General features: G+C 40.6%; 1 protein-coding gene across 3 annotated transcripts in view; it reads left to right on the plus strand.

The window, feature by feature from the left end:
• Positions 1-17,074, plus strand: part of LOC113169628 (growth factor receptor-bound protein 10-like) — a 52,799-nt gene that overhangs the window by 5,819 nt on the left and 29,906 nt on the right. For 2 of the 3 annotated variants that reach the window (XM_026371197.1, XM_026371195.1), the window contains exons 2-3: positions 6,662-6,770; positions 12,124-12,220. In XM_026371197.1, coding sequence (XP_026226982.1) covers positions 6,720-6,770; positions 12,124-12,220 — 148 coding nt within the window. In that variant the 5' untranslated portion in view covers positions 6,662-6,719. The remainder of the gene's footprint in view (positions 1-6,661; positions 6,771-12,123; positions 12,221-17,074) is intronic. The other variant, XM_026371196.1, reaches the window with a different exon arrangement.

Consider the following 17,074-nt stretch of genomic DNA (forward strand, 5'->3'; position numbering starts at 1 on the left):
ACATCCAGCGAGGAGTGACTACCATCTAATCTGCTGATTAAAACAGAAGACAGAGATGCTCTGTTCAACTCGCTCTCCCTGTCTCTCAGTGTTGCATTGCTGCAGAAACAACAACCAGCCCACACACCCAACCACACACAGATTCTCTGACCAACTCATTCGAGAGGTTTTGAAGCTGATAATTGGAATTAATTGCGGTGTTCATTCAAGGGTTTCTAGGAATACCAAAGGTTTTGACTAATAGTCAGTTTTGTTTGTTAGTGTAGTTCCATTTATTGGCTGGAGTAAATTCTGATGTTTTGACATTTTTAAAGTAGGCGATAAAAGCTTATTTGGTTCAGTTGTTGTGTGATGTAAAGTAATGAGTCGGTTAGATTATTATTCCGTTCAAATTTAAGATTAATCAAGCTTCGGACAAAATGGTCTCACTTAAAGCATCTGGCTAGTTTAAACATATATAATAGATTAACTGATCTCACCTCTCTACAGGGTGGGTTATGGACAGTACAATCACTTCAATGGGCTCCACATACACCGAGTTGGATCCATGCCATGTCTTGAATTAAGACGCTGTTTATATTCTGGTCTAGAGTGCTGCAGAATGAGGTGAGGGGAAGGGTTAAATCGAGGGGTGTGAAGCCCAGTGAGGGTTTGTAGGGGAGGGGGTAATTGATGTGTTAGAGTTCAGTATGGGGTAACAGAAACAGGATGATAGGAAGGTTTAGGTGAGTTTGTTGGGTGTGGTGTATAAGAGAGGAGTGTGAGCACTGTCTGATTTCATCAGATTAGAAAAGTGGGGGCATCTCTGCGCCATTAGCATTTTTGTTGCACTAGTGTTGATGCTTAATATGATGGCATAGATTGTGGCACATGGGTAAACCTAGAAAATAACTTAGAAACATACAAAACAAATTATTTAATTAAACCTGAAATCACATCTCTCTTGGTCATTATGGGGCATCTTTAAACATAATGAAACTGTATAGTAGAACATTATAAAAGAACTGCTTTCACATTACACATAGTCATGTGAGCCATTGTTAATATAAAAATACTGGAGAGTTAGAGCCATGACATGTGCTGTTAGGACATTATTCCTTCATGAGTCATTTAACCTGAAATTGAAATTATAGCACAGGCTGCTCTGAACTGGCTATAGGTGTAGATGTGTGAGACTAAAACACCATTCAGAAATGTGGACAAACTGAAACCAAAAGCTGGGGGGAAAGCTACTATAATTTGACTGGCCAGAAGATGGGCCCTTGGCCAGTTGTATGCGTAGTGTATATAAAAAATATACTAGTATTAGGTATCAAGTTAAAATGCTGTAAATGGTATTGAAGACTTAGACTCATATTGGAACACATACCTGCATATACTCACTGCTTTCACTCAGGCTTCAGACACTTTCATTTGAAGATAAGTGATGTCAGCTCTCATCTAGCTGTATGTCAGCGATGCCTCCGGGCTGCTATGGGATTCAAATTGGAATGCTGTGGGTTTGGGTTGCATTGACACTTTTTTTTTTTTTTTTTATGAAATTATGAGCACCTGTTTATTATTGAGATTTTGCATGTAAATGTGCTGTCTTCCAGTAAACCTGGAACCTTTCAGTAAATCCCAGGACTTAAATATGGTAATGTATAAAATAATGTGAAATATTTTTAGTTTAAATGCTAATTTAAAGTGTGCCACTGTAATTTAGCTCCTAAATACATTAGTATTTGATTTTATGGTATTATTTCACTCTGCCTTGTTGCTCTGGCTCAGATTTCTTATAAAAAATCCATAACAGCTACACAGACTCTGTTGGGAGGGTATAAAGTTTAACAGTAGAAAGTGTACACTTGCATATTCTGCTATATGATCCCTGTTCATCGCTCCTCTCTCCACTACCCTCCCATCTCCGACTTTCTCAAAAATCAATGCTGCTGTTTAGTGAGATAGGGGTTCAGTGTCCTGTGCACGCGTTTTTTTACCCAGTGCTCTGTGTGGAAAGAATGTGCTCTCTGCATTCCAAAGATGACTGAGCAGTGCTGAACAGCCCAGTGTTAAGCTGTGTCCAGTCCAATCAGCTGAAGTCAAGCTGACCGAGATGAACACATTTTACAATCTACACAGGGAAAGTTGACACAGCTGTGCAGCTCAGCTGTGCTGATGCTCTTGTTAAGCACTGTGGGATTTGTTTTATGGCTGCTGAACCCAACAGGGCAGGTTTCAGGTTTGTGAATGTATTGTTCCATAGAATTAATCCTAAATGCAAACAGACAGACTATAGGGTTGTTTTCTTATAGAGTTAATATGTTTACATAAGAAATTGACAATGAGTGACTCATCACCCTGGCTGCTGCTATTATTTTCTATATGAGGTACGTGCAACACCAGTGTCCATAGCAGAAACTGCATGTTAGGAGCTGTTTCACCCTATTGAAACTGTAACATGGCATTCTGAATATTTAAAGCCCTTTTTGGTTTGATTTAAACAATAACGATAAACAATAAATATGTGTGTGTTCCAAGAAATGACATTAAACTCACTGTAATAGAACTGTTAGTTCAGTAATAACACTGGCCTTGGTAGAACTGTTTTAAAAAACTTTACACATCACATGCTTTTATTTTCAAGAGACCTTTTTCTGTCTCATCTAAATAAATGCCACTGAGCGCTTTTAAAGTCTGACTTAAAAAAAAAAAAAAAAAAGCACTGACCTGCACAACCATGTTGCACTATGTCTCTGAATGCCCAGCTCTAAATACCACCAGTATTTAGAATGTTTTTACAAATTCAGAAAGGACAGGCACATACACAGAGAAGTGAACGCCTCCCAGAAATGAACAGAGGCTGCCAGGCAGGTAGACGGGGACTTGACATGTAGATACAGAGACGAGTAAACAGAACTGTAGAGAGCAAGAGAAGGCGAGGGAGAGGGAGAGAGCCAGGTCGAGACAAAGTTACAAAGTCAAGCGATTTGATAGACAGACAGGAAAGGTAGAAAAACTAATTAAATGGGGAGGCAGGCTGACAGTTAAGACAAACAAACCAGACCAACTTACAGGAAGGTTTTTAAAAACTTTTTCATTTTTTATTTTTATTTTTATTTTTTTTTACAAGGAATGTTTGGCAGCGCAGCTCATAAGACTTTTATTTATTTCAGGTTTGGCCTACATACAGTATATGAGGTTAAAAGTTTAATTTTTCCATTTCCCACTCTAGGTATTTTTATTGGACAACTTGGAAAGGCTTAAGGAAGGGGGAAAAGAACTTAATAACATGTTATTTAATATGGGAGGAAACTGTGGTCTAAATAAGCAACGACTCTATTTAAAACCAAAATGAGATTTAATAAACATGATTCTGAATGTATATTTATCATTTGAAAAGAGACCTAGACCTGCACAGTTTGTCTTTTGCAATCCCTCATTCCTATTTGTATCAGTGCACTGGCATTGCATGTCGTATTTTTCCTCCTGGTATTGGTTGCAAACAGTCCTGCAGCCTCCAAAGTCATCTCAACATCCATCTTTGGTCTGGTGAGCTGGACAGACACTGATCCACCACAGTGTAAAAGAGGAGAACTGTTCAGGGAAATGTTTCTGCCGTTTCAATTAGGCTTTACTTTAAATAGCCCGGGTTTCTGATGATCCCAGACCTCGCCTTTGGCTTCTCTGCAGGGCTTATCACCCGGGGATGTTGAAGCTGGACCCTAGAGATGTAAGCACATATCAGCGCATTAACCCCTGGGCTGACTAGCATGTAGCACCAAAGCAGCTACTTTACAACTCTGTGCTGCATTTGTTGATTCTAGATACACTGGGGCCAATCCTTTTTATTTTTATTTATTTATTTATTTTTTTACTTTAATAATTTATTGGTGAAATTGTATGTAATACTAAGGTCAAAGTGTTTCATTTTGACAGATATTTAAGCTGAATGGTGGCCTTTCCCAAGTGAAACTGAGGATCCATAACTAATTCAATCTAATCTCAAGATCCCTTGAGATACTGTCCAATGTACATCATGACTGTGTAGTAAAGCAGCTCAAAGCAGGATGTTTATAGTGTGTTTTCTTTTAGCTTTGCAAGGGGACCCACACATATGGATCCTTTTAGAAATAATTCAAATCACAAACTATAAATATTCTAGATAAATACAGTAGTGTTTTTGCTGTGAAGTCTCACTCAGGACGGGACTGGAAAGGATTTCGGATTCATGGTGGACATTATTGAGTCCCCTGTGTTTGTCCACCAACTAACATTCACCCTAAACTTTGATTAATCCAGCTGCAATGACCTCACCGCTGGGTACAGCCAGAGCACCCTGGTGTCCCTCTTTCTAGTGCACTGTCCCAGTCTGGGATGGTTAGATTTCACTACTTTGGTCAAGTAGAAGGAATCGAATCAAAGTGCTCTGAGAAGGTCTAATCCCTGCCCTGGAGTGGCTTTGATAGTGTCAGTGTGCAATTAAGCATAGGTGTGTGTGTGTGTGTGTGTGTGTGTGTGTGTGTGTGTGTGTGTGTGTGTGTGTGTGTGTGTGTGTGTTTGTGTGTGTGTGTGTGTGTGTGTTTGGTCAATATATCAGTCACTGAGGGTCACTGTGGTACATACGAGCGCTTTGAAACGCGGGTTGTGAGGTATTTTAATGCTGCATGGAACGCTTGAGCTTTTTCCCATGTTTTATCACGCACAGCTGAAGCAGGATTCACACCTGTGATGTTGAAAGCAGGAGCGCAGTTAGTTAGTTGAACCCTACTTCTGTCCCTCTTACACAACCTCCTGACTCTCGAAATATAATAAGCACTCAGTTCAGCCACAGCTAGTCAGCAAGTCTGTGCTGCCTAATGAGGGGCTGCTCAGAGAGCTCAGGCTGATGTTAATTTGTTTTGTTTTTGTTGTAAACTGTGTGTCTGTAAATAATGTGTAAATGACGAGCTGCCTTTGCATGCCAGCCGACAAGGCCGCACACACACCGATTGACACTGTAACACTCACGCGCACACACACACATTACAGTCATTACAAGCAAGCCCGTTCGGCAGCGCTAGTGATCACGGTGCCAAGCTCTGTTTAGAATGCATTCATGGTTTTATCATTATTTGTGGGATTTAAATAAAGCTTTTTATTTTTAGTTCTTTAAAAAGACTGAAAGGGACAGCTCTGACTGACAGTTTGTCATCTCTTCAGCTGACACAGTGTTCTGGAAAATTCATTACAAGAGGACAACTTCAGAGTTTATAGTTGATATTTCAAGATTTAAAATTTTTTTTTCTACAATAATGGACAATTTTGTCACAGTACAGGTGTTAATTCAGCATAAAAAGCTGTTTCATGTTAGTGTCTGTGTCATGCCGTAAACGGTACACGCATACATTCATCTATGGGGAGAAAGGCACGCAAATACTTTATAAACACTGTACAGCCACAAGGGCAGCTCACCTCACAACCACTAGTACAAACACGAGATAATATTAGCTGTCTATAAAATGGCAGGTTATATTTTCAAAATGCCAACGGGGGGTCATGAACTGTGGCATAAAAGAGCATCTTTATTGTGAGCGTGAGCTGCTCGGCTCCAAAATTACCCTGAGGGTCTAACTTAAGACCTGGAGAGGTGCCTGCAGGATATTTTTGGGTCTGTGTTTACAGGTGTTTGTTCAGTGGCAGCAGTTCCTACAGGTTAATAGGATACCCACTTTAAGAAGTTCAAATAGACTAAAGGCCATGCTGTTGAATTTGTGGTTATATTGACCCAAAGATGGCCAAGAGCAAGGCTTCATAGAGCAGACGAACCTTTAAAGTTATGTTAACTTACACAGACCGCACCTCAGCAGATGGTTCCATAATATATTGGTGTGAAATTGAAGTATGGTGAGACTGTTGGTTGGGTAAGAGTCCAAATGGTAAAATGAATCAAGAAACCAAAGCTGGGAAGACTTCTGAGGAGGGAAGCATCTCATTTTTAAAGTCTCCCAGCTCAGTAATGGAGACTTGCATAATTCAAGGCACGTGACTTCTCTTTAGCAAACCTCTATTTTCTTTGCAAATGTACTGCTGTGCAAGTGCAAAGTGAAGTCTTTTATCATCCAAGTAAAAATCAGTATGCCTGAAAATGTGAATTCATTTTACCCTCAGCAATAAACGTAAAGCCACAACTGCAGAGTTCAGTTCAAATTTGAAATATGGTCCAAAGCCCTGGCCCTCTATATAGCTGTCTTTACATAACAGTGGAAACCTATTAGGAGAACCTGGTAATGACCCATCGCCACCTTTCTGGAAAGCTGCAGTTGAGTGTTAAAAGTCTACAGTAGTACCAAAAAACAAAAGGAACTGCCTCTTTAACCATGTGGTCAAAATACAAAGCAACTATTTCTGATTTTGAGCATGTGTACAAATCAACATTTCGACACATCAGTTCTTTTGCCTCTGCTTTACAGATTATAAACGAGCACCGTTCCTCCCTTGTTGCTTGTTGGTGTTGATTACCGTGGGTCTATGTGGGTTAAGAAGTGCTCTGTGCTTTATCTGTCTTCTCAGAACTTAGACTTCAACTTGCTTTCCTTTGTGTCAACCTCCTCTCCTTCCTCTCTTGGACCTTCTCACCCTCCCCCCTCTTCCTGCAGAGTTTTCCACTAACCTCCATTTGTCTATTCTTATCTCTCTGCAGGTTCCACAGTGTCCATCTAATACTGAAACTGATACCAGAGAGCTGACAAACTCAAAACATGGCTGTGGCCGGATGTCCGGATTATTTCCTGCATCATCCAAATTATCAGGTAAGTGGTCACTTCTTGTTTTATTTCTTTATCAATAATTCATATGCTACTTTAACAAGTCGATTAATGTTCGTTGCCAGTTTCGACTAGTAGGATTATCAGTTCATTTGAAGGTTTGAAAATTCTAATGAGGGGCTGAATGTGAGTCTTAATGGGATAAGAAGAATTTCTAAAGATTTTGGACTCAACCACCACCACTGTCAAACAGAAAAGAAATGTAATCGTGCTGGAGGTCTAATGAAACCCCACAGTAACATCTAGGAAACTAAAGGCGTCTCTTGCACTGTCTACTATCAGTTTTACAGTCTTCAAGTAGGTTTGCATGACTAATTTGCATAGAGGAAGCCACTAGTCTCCAAAAAAAGTACCATTACCCTTCCACCTTCTACTGTTTGTGAAAAATGAAAATAGCTCATAAACTTTCAAACACCACTGTATCTCATCACTCTTCAAACTACAAACTATACATAATCACAGTGTAATTCAGGAACTCGTAACTGAGGTTGAGTTGTAAATTTTAGCTTAAGCTTAATAATTAAAAATGGAAAAATCTAAAGGCACTATTTTAGTTTCTGTATATGTCCTTGATGCAGCATGTGGCACAGAAGAAAGATTGACAGAGACAACATTTGTTCATTTGAGGCTTGGGTAGAAAAGCGGCCTCTACATCAACTTGTATCCTGATGTGTTGCTCAGATTTGGCTGGTAGACATCAGGTTTTAGATTGAGTCGACATATTCATACCAACCTTCACAGAGCAAAGGCCTTCCAAACATTTGTATAAGGGCAGTAGCTCTATTAGCCTGATCAGAAGCTTGTCTGTTGTCTGCTCGTTATCTGGGTCATGACTTGATCTGTGACCACTCACCTCAGAGCTCAGAGAGGTCACGGAGTTCACCCTGCTTGACTCTCCCAGGTCACCACAGCTTAGAGAGACGAGCTTTTATGAAACCAAAGATCTGTGTGAGGCACTGAACGTGTTTGTGCACTTTGTGGCATAGTTGAGTCAGGGCTGCTGGTGTGTATATTGTTTCTGTGCTTCTTATTGCTTTGTGGTTTAATAACAGAACAGTTCAAAAATGAACCCAACAAAAATAATACTACAGGGTTTGAGCATTCGCTGGAGGCTGAGGTTACCCCCCTTTGGCACAGTAAATAATCATACAGTAATACAGTCAAAACATTGTGGCTGATCACCTGACTAACTTTGTGTAGATCTCCTTCCGCTGCTAAAACGGCTTCGGCACATCAAGATGGATCAGATTACCATTTTCAGAACAAACACGATCAATCCGGCCGTCTTCCATTGCACCATGGTCCAAATCTGATGCTTATGTGCCAACTGTACTGTAGGTGCTGTCAGCTGTTAACAGGGATCAGCATGGGAACTAATCAGCCTGTTGCTATGCAGCCCCATACGTGGCAAGCTGTGATGCACTGAGTGCTCTGAGACATGTTGATCACAGCCAGCATGAAACTACAGTAGCTCTGTGGGATCACACCAGACAGCGTTTTGCTCTTTATGCACCTCAGCGAGACTTGAGTGCTCACTCTCCTGTTGCTGGTTGACTGGTTGTCTCTCCTTGGGCCACTTTGTAAGGACTCACCACTGCATACACAACCGGACCTGCTGTTTGGAGATGCACTGACCCTGTCGTCCAGCCATTACAATTTGTCCCTTGTCACAGTCACTCTGATTCTTACTCTTTTTCCCTTTTCCAACAAGGGTTAGACTCAAATATCTGGATATCCGGTTGTTAGATAGGTATTTGATTTTCAATTTAATATTCAGATGTTTTGAATATTCATTTAATTAACTAGATTTAAGATACCAGTAATATTTTAACTGTAATTCCCTGTAACTGTAATTTAAGATAACGTTCATGGCCTTTACTAAAAGGCATTCTTAGTGACAGGATGATAGCTGACTAAAACACTACACCATACTACTGGAGCTAATATACATTTTATTAGGTTGGATAAATGTAAAACTAACCACGGTTCTCAATCGTTGTAACATTTGAGTAGATGGTGGCACATAAAAAATGTTGTGAGAAAGCCCGAGACAGCTGATTTCTTTATGTCTTTGCATTATAAATCTGTTCAATGGGAAGACACACAGTAGATGTCTGACCTTACAAAATAATAACATATAAGCCATATCTCTCCCACAAACTGGGTGCTTAGGTAAATTTTCTCCTTCCCTTGTTGCTTTCCACGTCTCTGTGGTGCTGAAAGTCTCACAGCACCGGCTCCTGTTTCTTATTCTCGACACACCGGGTCAAAGGTCACTACATAGTGCGATTAAACACAGTTAATGCATTCTTTCGACTGCCCTAATAATTATTTTATAATGTGAGCACAGAACATTATTGCGTTAAATGCCATGTTTTAGCCTCATATAAACAGGTATTGCCAGAATTAACACTCAGTTTTACAACTAATTTACCGTATGTTTTGCAACACATTGAGATGTGACTGTATTATTAGGTCTGTTGGGCAAATATCTACAGTCATTGTGAATGCAGGTAAACTTGTCTTGCAGAAAGTTAAAACCTTTCTTAATTCTAATGATTGATGATAATCCCATTGAGCTGATCGAGCATCTTTGGAAAATGGCATAATAATAAATTCCTGAAAAGAAGGAAGGAGTCCACATTCCTAAAATATGTGGGAGTGTGACTTTATCTTTGCTCGGCTGTGCTGTGGCAACAGCTACAACTGATTTCCTAGAGTACAAACAAACAGATAAACAAAGCACTAGAGCAGACTTTAGTGTGGACTCCTGATCTCATTCTGCTTAATTAGGTAAGAGCTTCCCACTCGTCTTGTTTTCATCCATGTTATAACGGGACTATCCGCCTGTCAGCAGGAATGATCTGACAAAAGCAAGGATCGAATCCCTTGATCTCATACCCACGTTTCTAAAGCTTTCCGAGAATACTCCGTTTTACGTAGGTATCTGACCATAATGGAACCTGCGTATGTGTAATACCGTTAAACTTGTTAATCAATTATTTTTATCGATCGAGTTCATTCTCAACCTAATGCGCTACGTCAAAGCAGTAAGTCAAGTATTGCTTTGGATTCAATCCCTGCACAGAATAACCTCAGACTGACCTCCTCTAAAGGTGTAGCTTTGACATTGTGGCCCAACCTACAGAGCTTTGAGTCTGTCTTGCTTTCATTGGCTTAACCTTGTTTCTGGCCTCACACTGACCCCTTTTAAAAAGCTGAACCCTCACCCCCTTCAGCCTTATTTGAAGTTTCTTTCAGCTTCATCAATATGAAAGGGCCCTTATATGCTCCTTGTCAAAACCTGGCCTACCCTCAGTCCTTGTTTGACCCCTCTTTAAGAACTTAAGCAACACGTGTGTGTTTTCATGTCTGTGTATGTGTCTCGGTCTAAGAGAGAGTGAGGGACAAAATAAATGAACAATGGTAAAACAAAGAACACCTGTTTATTACAAAACTTTTTTATCTACTTTTTTTTAATGTTCTCAACCTTATAGGCTTCAATAAACCAAATTCATCATTAGGCAGTGGCATAGCTGAGGATTAAACTAAACTGTTAAATATATAGAATTAAGCCCCTAAGTTAACATTGTGTCAAAAATGGAAAAATATGGTTTTGAAATGGGAGAGATTAGTGTGGGATTCAAAGATGGTTTAACCAGTTAACTCATTTACTCCCACACAGCCATGCAAATCAGTATTTAGCAGCATCTGAGTGCTGTTTGGGTGACTGGGCTGGGATCAGTCACAGTCTGGTAGCTGGACCTCCAGACCGTGTGTGTTGACATGGTTTGCTATGTCACAGGAACAAGTGGCGTGACGCGGTGGTTATTTCATCATTATTTCTAAATTAAAAAAGCAGGTTAGGCCCATTAAGAGCCAAAATTTCTTTTTCAATTGAACCATAACGTCTGGAACTCAAGACAATGCACAGATGGAACAATGCGATGTAATGATTGGATGCGGTTGGGTTAGTTGGTATAGAAGAGGGGGCTGTGACACTGTACATCCAGTTATAGCCAGTTTAGTGTGAATACAGGCCCAAAGACAGACACCAGGGCGACATACTGAAGCGTCTGAGAGAGCTTGTCCTCAGCGGTTATGTATTGCCAGATTATTTAAATCCTTACGTTGAAGAATGGAGACATCTGAGTGGATTTCTACGAGCACTTCTGTCACAGTGAGTCAATTCTCTTTGAAGCACTCTTCATGGATTTTTGTTATAATTATATCCACTCACTTTAAGAATTTACAAATAAAAATAAGTACTGTCCCCACTTTACTAAACGAGACACATTTCTGTGTCTGAGTCTGTGGATTTACACGATGGATACCGTAATCACCATCATTCAATCATCCTTGCTAATTTTCTACTAAAAGAAAACCCAAACCCGACACAAGCCATGAACATTTGTCATAAACACTTCACAGAATATGTCATTCATATAAATAAATAAAAAAAACTAGTGTAAAGGGATCCGACTCGGCCTGCGATGTCCGTCACTGGTATAAATGAGGCACAACAACCGCAGCAGCTCTTATTACAACATCAGAGGAGGTCTGCTGTGTAAGAGACACGGAGTCAGGAGCAGTGTTTTTCTGGACGCTGTACTCACAGTACGTTCTGTTCCCTCTCCTGCTGTTACACACAACACGCAGCAGCTAATCTAGAGTTGCCCTCTTCAGCAGTCGCAAGCGCAAGACACAAATCCCAATAAAAAGATCCCATAAACATACATACTTTACTGTAGTTTACTTTTGTTTGTTTGTGTTTTTTCTTGCTGAATAGTTGCCATGACTGGTATTTGAAGAGAATGTGTAACAAAGGTCAAACCAGGACACCGTGGTCCTTCCTCTGTGCTCTGATGCACACCTGAACATGTTCACACACATGTTGCTGATGTAACTGTTTTCACACCTACAGCAAAAGAGGAGTAGAGACTATTTTAGCTCAGCTTTACTGAATTTGTTGTAGTTAACACCAGAGGACTTAATTTCATTACATGCATGTATCTGATCCACTGACCCTCTGTTTGTAGTTTAATGGAGCTTCATTAGCCTGTTGAAGTAACAGTTATCTGTCATTCGGACATACACTTTGTTACTTTGACCTCAGTGTTTCTCACAACGTCATTTATACCCACGACTGTAATGGAGAAAGTCAATCAGTTAAACTAATTAGTTAAACAAAAAAAAAGTTGTATTATTAGTCTAATTTAGTAATTGGCAGCTCTTTTCATTCCTGAAAAGGTTAATTATGTGGGCTTGATATATATTTTAATCTCTCTGTTTACATTTAACACAATTCTTTGTCCTTTCTTGCTTCTTTCTCTCTCAGCAGGACAACATAGACCGGTCCTCCAGTCGCAGACAGAGTGACCTCATTGGTCCGAGCTTCCAGCAATCAGCCAATCGGAGTTCTCCTTCCCATCAAGGTTGGTTTTCAACAACCGGTAGATACTGTGTGTTAAATGTGTGTGTGTTTTTGCTGATGCTTTGTTGCTGTTGTGTGAGACTTGACATGTGATATTGCATCTAGCATCTACTTTTTACTTTTAGAAATGAACTGTAAATAGCACTACTACTGTTCTTTTATGTGTGTGTGTGTGTGTGTGTGTGTGTGTGTGTGTGTGTGTGTTTGTCTCTCGTCTCAGTACGGTGTGGAAAGCCGGTTCCTGCCCATTATCCTCCACTGGACTAGAGGGTGGGTGGAGGGAAATAATATATATTTGGGTCTCTTCCGCTGTAAACATTTCAGCAGTTCAAAGGGCGATCTGCTTGGACGCAGGGTGCCATTATAATTACGCCGCCTACCTAATTGTGCCATTCAGGGTTCATCCATGACAATCGGAGCATGAGATTTAAGCACAATATTGGCTCAGCATGGGAGGTAAGGGCGGGCAGTCTGTGAGGACTCAACGAGTGAATTGGAACGCTTGGCCCTGGCATGGGAAATAAATGGAGCAGAAATTACATTGTCAGCTTTCAGGATCAGTCGGGATGGAGAGAGTACCCAGAAGGATCGGGGAGCCAGATGAGTTTCGGTGCCTTTAACTAAGGAACAGTTGTGTTTACTCTAAGACATTTTAAGTGGATACAGTTTTTGTACTGGAGATCATGCAATGGCCGTACTGGAAGTAAATAACATGTCTTTAAATGACATGTGCTCAGACTTTATCACTTATGCAGAGATTTTGAACTATGCTCCGTACCTTTGGTTTTGTGGAGGAATAATAATAATGCTTACTGATAATAATACTCACTGATATTATTAAACTGGTTTTCTAATAAACCCACACATTCACTTTGTTCTTGTAGCCACCAACTATTTGCTGTGTTTGCCATAAAGCCACAGTCATAAACCTATTAATATTACAGGCAGTACGGTGGCTTTGTTGGAGCACCAGCTGCTATTATTTCATGCGTTTGGAGTGAGATACTAATGAACGGCTCATCAAGGCATTTGCAAGTTAGTTTTTGATATTGAGAAATAGAACTAGTTCCACATGATATTCTCAACATCCTTTCTGATAATAGTCCTTACAACCCATAAATTAGTATTAGTAGTAGTCATAAGTAGAATTTTGGGAACATTGCAATGTGCTGACATGTCAGTCCTCACCAGTTTCACTGCTTTGTGTGGTGAACTTTGCTCAAATCAGTTGAGCGTGATGGTCTGAAAGTTATTTAGTAATTTCATTGGCCAGTATCTCATGATATCATGTGGTAATGCAGTGCAGACGTGTGAGAGGGTTACATCCTGTTCCACTGTGTAGCAGGGCCGCCAGTGACATCAAACATGTGCGTAATTGTGCTTGTTTGTATATGTGGCATGACTGAGCAGTATTTGCACTGCTCAGTTCGTGGTTGGTGGTAACCTTGTGGGTCTAAGAGCCAATGGACTAGTGTGTTAGCTAAAACAAATGTTTGATAAGAAGAGAATCTACCGTTTGTCTTTTAGATAATGTTGTTGGGAAATTGTGTTTGTGTGTGCGTATGACTTCACTAGCTCACCTCAGACCATGTGACCAATGTGACCATTTCTCTGGAGGAAGTGTGTGTGTGTGTGTGTGTGTGTGTGTGTGTGTGTGTGTGTGTGTGTGTGTGTGTGTGTGTGTGTGTGTGTGTGTGTGTGTGTGTGTGTGTGTGTGTGTGTGTGTGTGTGAATGTTTGTCATATGGGCATGCAGCTGCTAGGCAACTAATCCCATCAATGGTACCAATGCAGTGCAGTAATCTGACGGCGTTGCTCAGCCATGATCTCAGGCATGAAAATGAAGTTCCCACCTCCAGTTATTTCAGTTATGCCTTTGTAGAGGGAGACCTCCACTTTGGCGTACGGTCCACATGTCGGCACAAATACAGACGAACTTTCACTAACAAACAGTAAGAGACCACGTTCCCGGAGAATGGAGCTCTTACAGAATTTTAAAGAAAAGTGAAATATGAACAGACGACAAAATAATGGGAAATAGGTTTGCTGAATAGTTTTTGCAATTCATCACTCTGTTTTGAATTTGACCTTTTTTTTCCATTCATACATGCATACACACATCATCCCACGTCACTTTTAGCTTTTGTGCTTGCCCAGTTTGCTTTTTTTTTACTTTTACCACCTGTCACACTTTGTAATGTCTCACATACCACTAAATATTAGTTTTCTCATAAATGCAAGGTTATAAATGTGGATGTTGAATGATAAATAAGTTTGAATTCAGTTAGGCTATAATAGAGAGAATCATCAAATTTCTTAATTCTTAGTTACACTTTTCTTGTTAATGGTGCTGAGGATGACACTGGTTATTTGAGCCGAATACAAACATCTGTGTAGCTGTGCTGATGTTTATCAGGTAATTCACACAGTCGTCTTCACCCTGTATGAAACCACTCCTCTTTTCAGTGTTTTTATCTTTTTGTTTACTCCCGCTCCTCCTTTGCCTTGTATTCACCTTCTGTTCCCTCTGACCCCCCAACCCTATCCCTCCCCATTAAGAGCCTCTGCCCTCTGTGGGTACGTGCTGCCATCAGAGGTATTGTACTCCCCAGTGCAGAGCCACGCTTTACAGTTTAGACTTGCTCTGTCTATACACTGGCTGATCCCTTTGAATAGAAACCCCTCTGCTGGGCTTGTATGTAGAGGCTGTTCACACCCCTTTGTGTGTCTGCTGTGTATATGTGTGTGTGTCTGTGTTCAATTGATGTACTGTGAATGTATACCCCTTGCATTCCCCTCTTCTGTCTGAGGGTTACCCCTTCCCTTTAACTAGCCGCCATGAATACAAATGGATAGGCTGCATTCCTGCATTAAGGAGAACCATATGGATCTGTCATCAATACAATAGTCTTATTTTGGCCATGTCACACTCATTCAGCGCACTGCTTTGGACGCTGCATGCGATAATACTCATAACATGTTGATCTCGGGTGTCATTCAGTGGATGGATATGTTCTGTAGCGTTTGTTCCTTGTGAGCAGCTGTAAGAAATCTGGATATTCTTACTGTCAACTCTATCTCCCTCTACATCTGCAGCTTCGTGTGCTCCCTGCTGGCTGAGCTGCTGTGATATTTTAAGAGGATCTAATTAATGGCTGTAATATTGTAGGGCCTGGCGTGCCGTGGCCGCTCTGTGTTTGGCAGGCATAAATAAAGGTGTTTACGTGCCCTCTTGAACCTGCCAAGGTCAAGTAGCTGGAAGAATTTCTATTTTTCCTATTCTCTATCAAAGAAATAACGACCATAACGTTTGCTCCAGGATCAAATCTTCATGGGTCTGAATCCTGTGCGTGCGTGTGTGCATGCCTGGCGGGTGCATGACGTGTACCTTTGTTTGAATGACTGTAACAGGCATAGGTGATTGTGTTCGTGTGAATGATGGTGACACGCAAATCTTACATCCACGCATGTCTTTATGGGTTGTGCTTCTTTGAATGCGAACAGCTCTGCCAATCCCCCAGCCAGGGGCCAAACTAAGTCAGACTTGTGAGGAAACTTATTTTCTCACACTAGCTTGAGGGCATGTGTCTCACCTAATGAGTGATGGATGATGAACAGATGATGTGTTCAGGAGCAAAGATTTGGAATTTTCCTGTCTTTGGACATAGTGTCTGGTTTCATTTGACAGGAGTCATTGAGCAGTTCTTTCATTATACTGAAACAAAAATATATTGAAATCATTATTTTTCTTATTGTTATCTTATTGGTCTCATCTTGCTCTCTTCTTAGTCCTCTTCATGGCCTTGTGTATACCCAGTGTCCTTTTGGTATATAGCTCTTTAGCTCTCCAGGCTATCTATAAGTAGCTGCTCAGCTTACCTGCCACTATTAATACCCACAGATTAACCACCTGTGATTCACAGGCACCTGTGATACAGCTACCTGACACGTTTTCAGGAAAAGCTCCTAAAAGGCGACGCCTACATTTTAGCATGAAGTTGGAGCTGTCGGTGCTGAAGACAGAGCCGCGCTGCTGTATCCAGGGATGGAAATGTTTGCCAGCCTATAAACGTGCGGCTTGTGTTGTTGTTCCCTGTGAAACATTTTTTAAGAAAAAGAAAAAAAAAAATATATATATATATATATATATATATTATATAGTGTCTTTCTGCAAACCAATTTCTTGCCAGGCTGAGGGGCTCACTTTGAAGCCAGGGCTGTTAAAACTCAACATCAATCAAATGACCTTTTTCAGTGTCGGCTCTCTACTGCGCAGTGAGACTGTTGGCTGCTTTAGAACGGCATGACCCTCACACCACCTCACATGATCCAGCTGTCAGCTGCTACGTTCCCTGAGCTGAGGGGAAGTTTCATGAGTCACCTGGAGCACATCTGAAGTCCTGACAACGGATTACCTCTGACAACAGGGAAATTACAAAGCTACACTGACATTACAAATATACATTGGCAGTGTTCCAGAGATGATATCTCTCTGTTCCTCTGTGGTAAGAACAAATGTGACCCATGCTTCATTAGAATAAAATCTCCTTTTGGTGCGTTCAATAGTAATGTTAATGTTCACCCAAGATTTCTTTGGGGTTCATTCATGTCAATCGCTGCCCCCTTTAATTAGAGCTTGTCACCCCCTAGTGGGTAAATTGTGTATTACAGCAGAGTTGAAGGCTCTGGATACTTAGATCTAATGAGGAATTCATGATGAGGCTAATTTCTTTTTCATAATAAAGAATTATTGATCATAAGATGAGTTACCACTGCAGATTGGAATTTAGAAAGAGCAAAGTCAGGTGGCCACTTTACCCACATACTAAGACTCTGACAGTATGAATGAGTCAGAT

This window comes from Anabas testudineus, chromosome 16, assembly GCF_900324465.2.
Source record: "Anabas testudineus chromosome 16, fAnaTes1.2, whole genome shotgun sequence".
Lineage (NCBI taxonomy): Eukaryota > Metazoa > Chordata > Actinopteri > Anabantiformes > Anabantidae > Anabas > Anabas testudineus.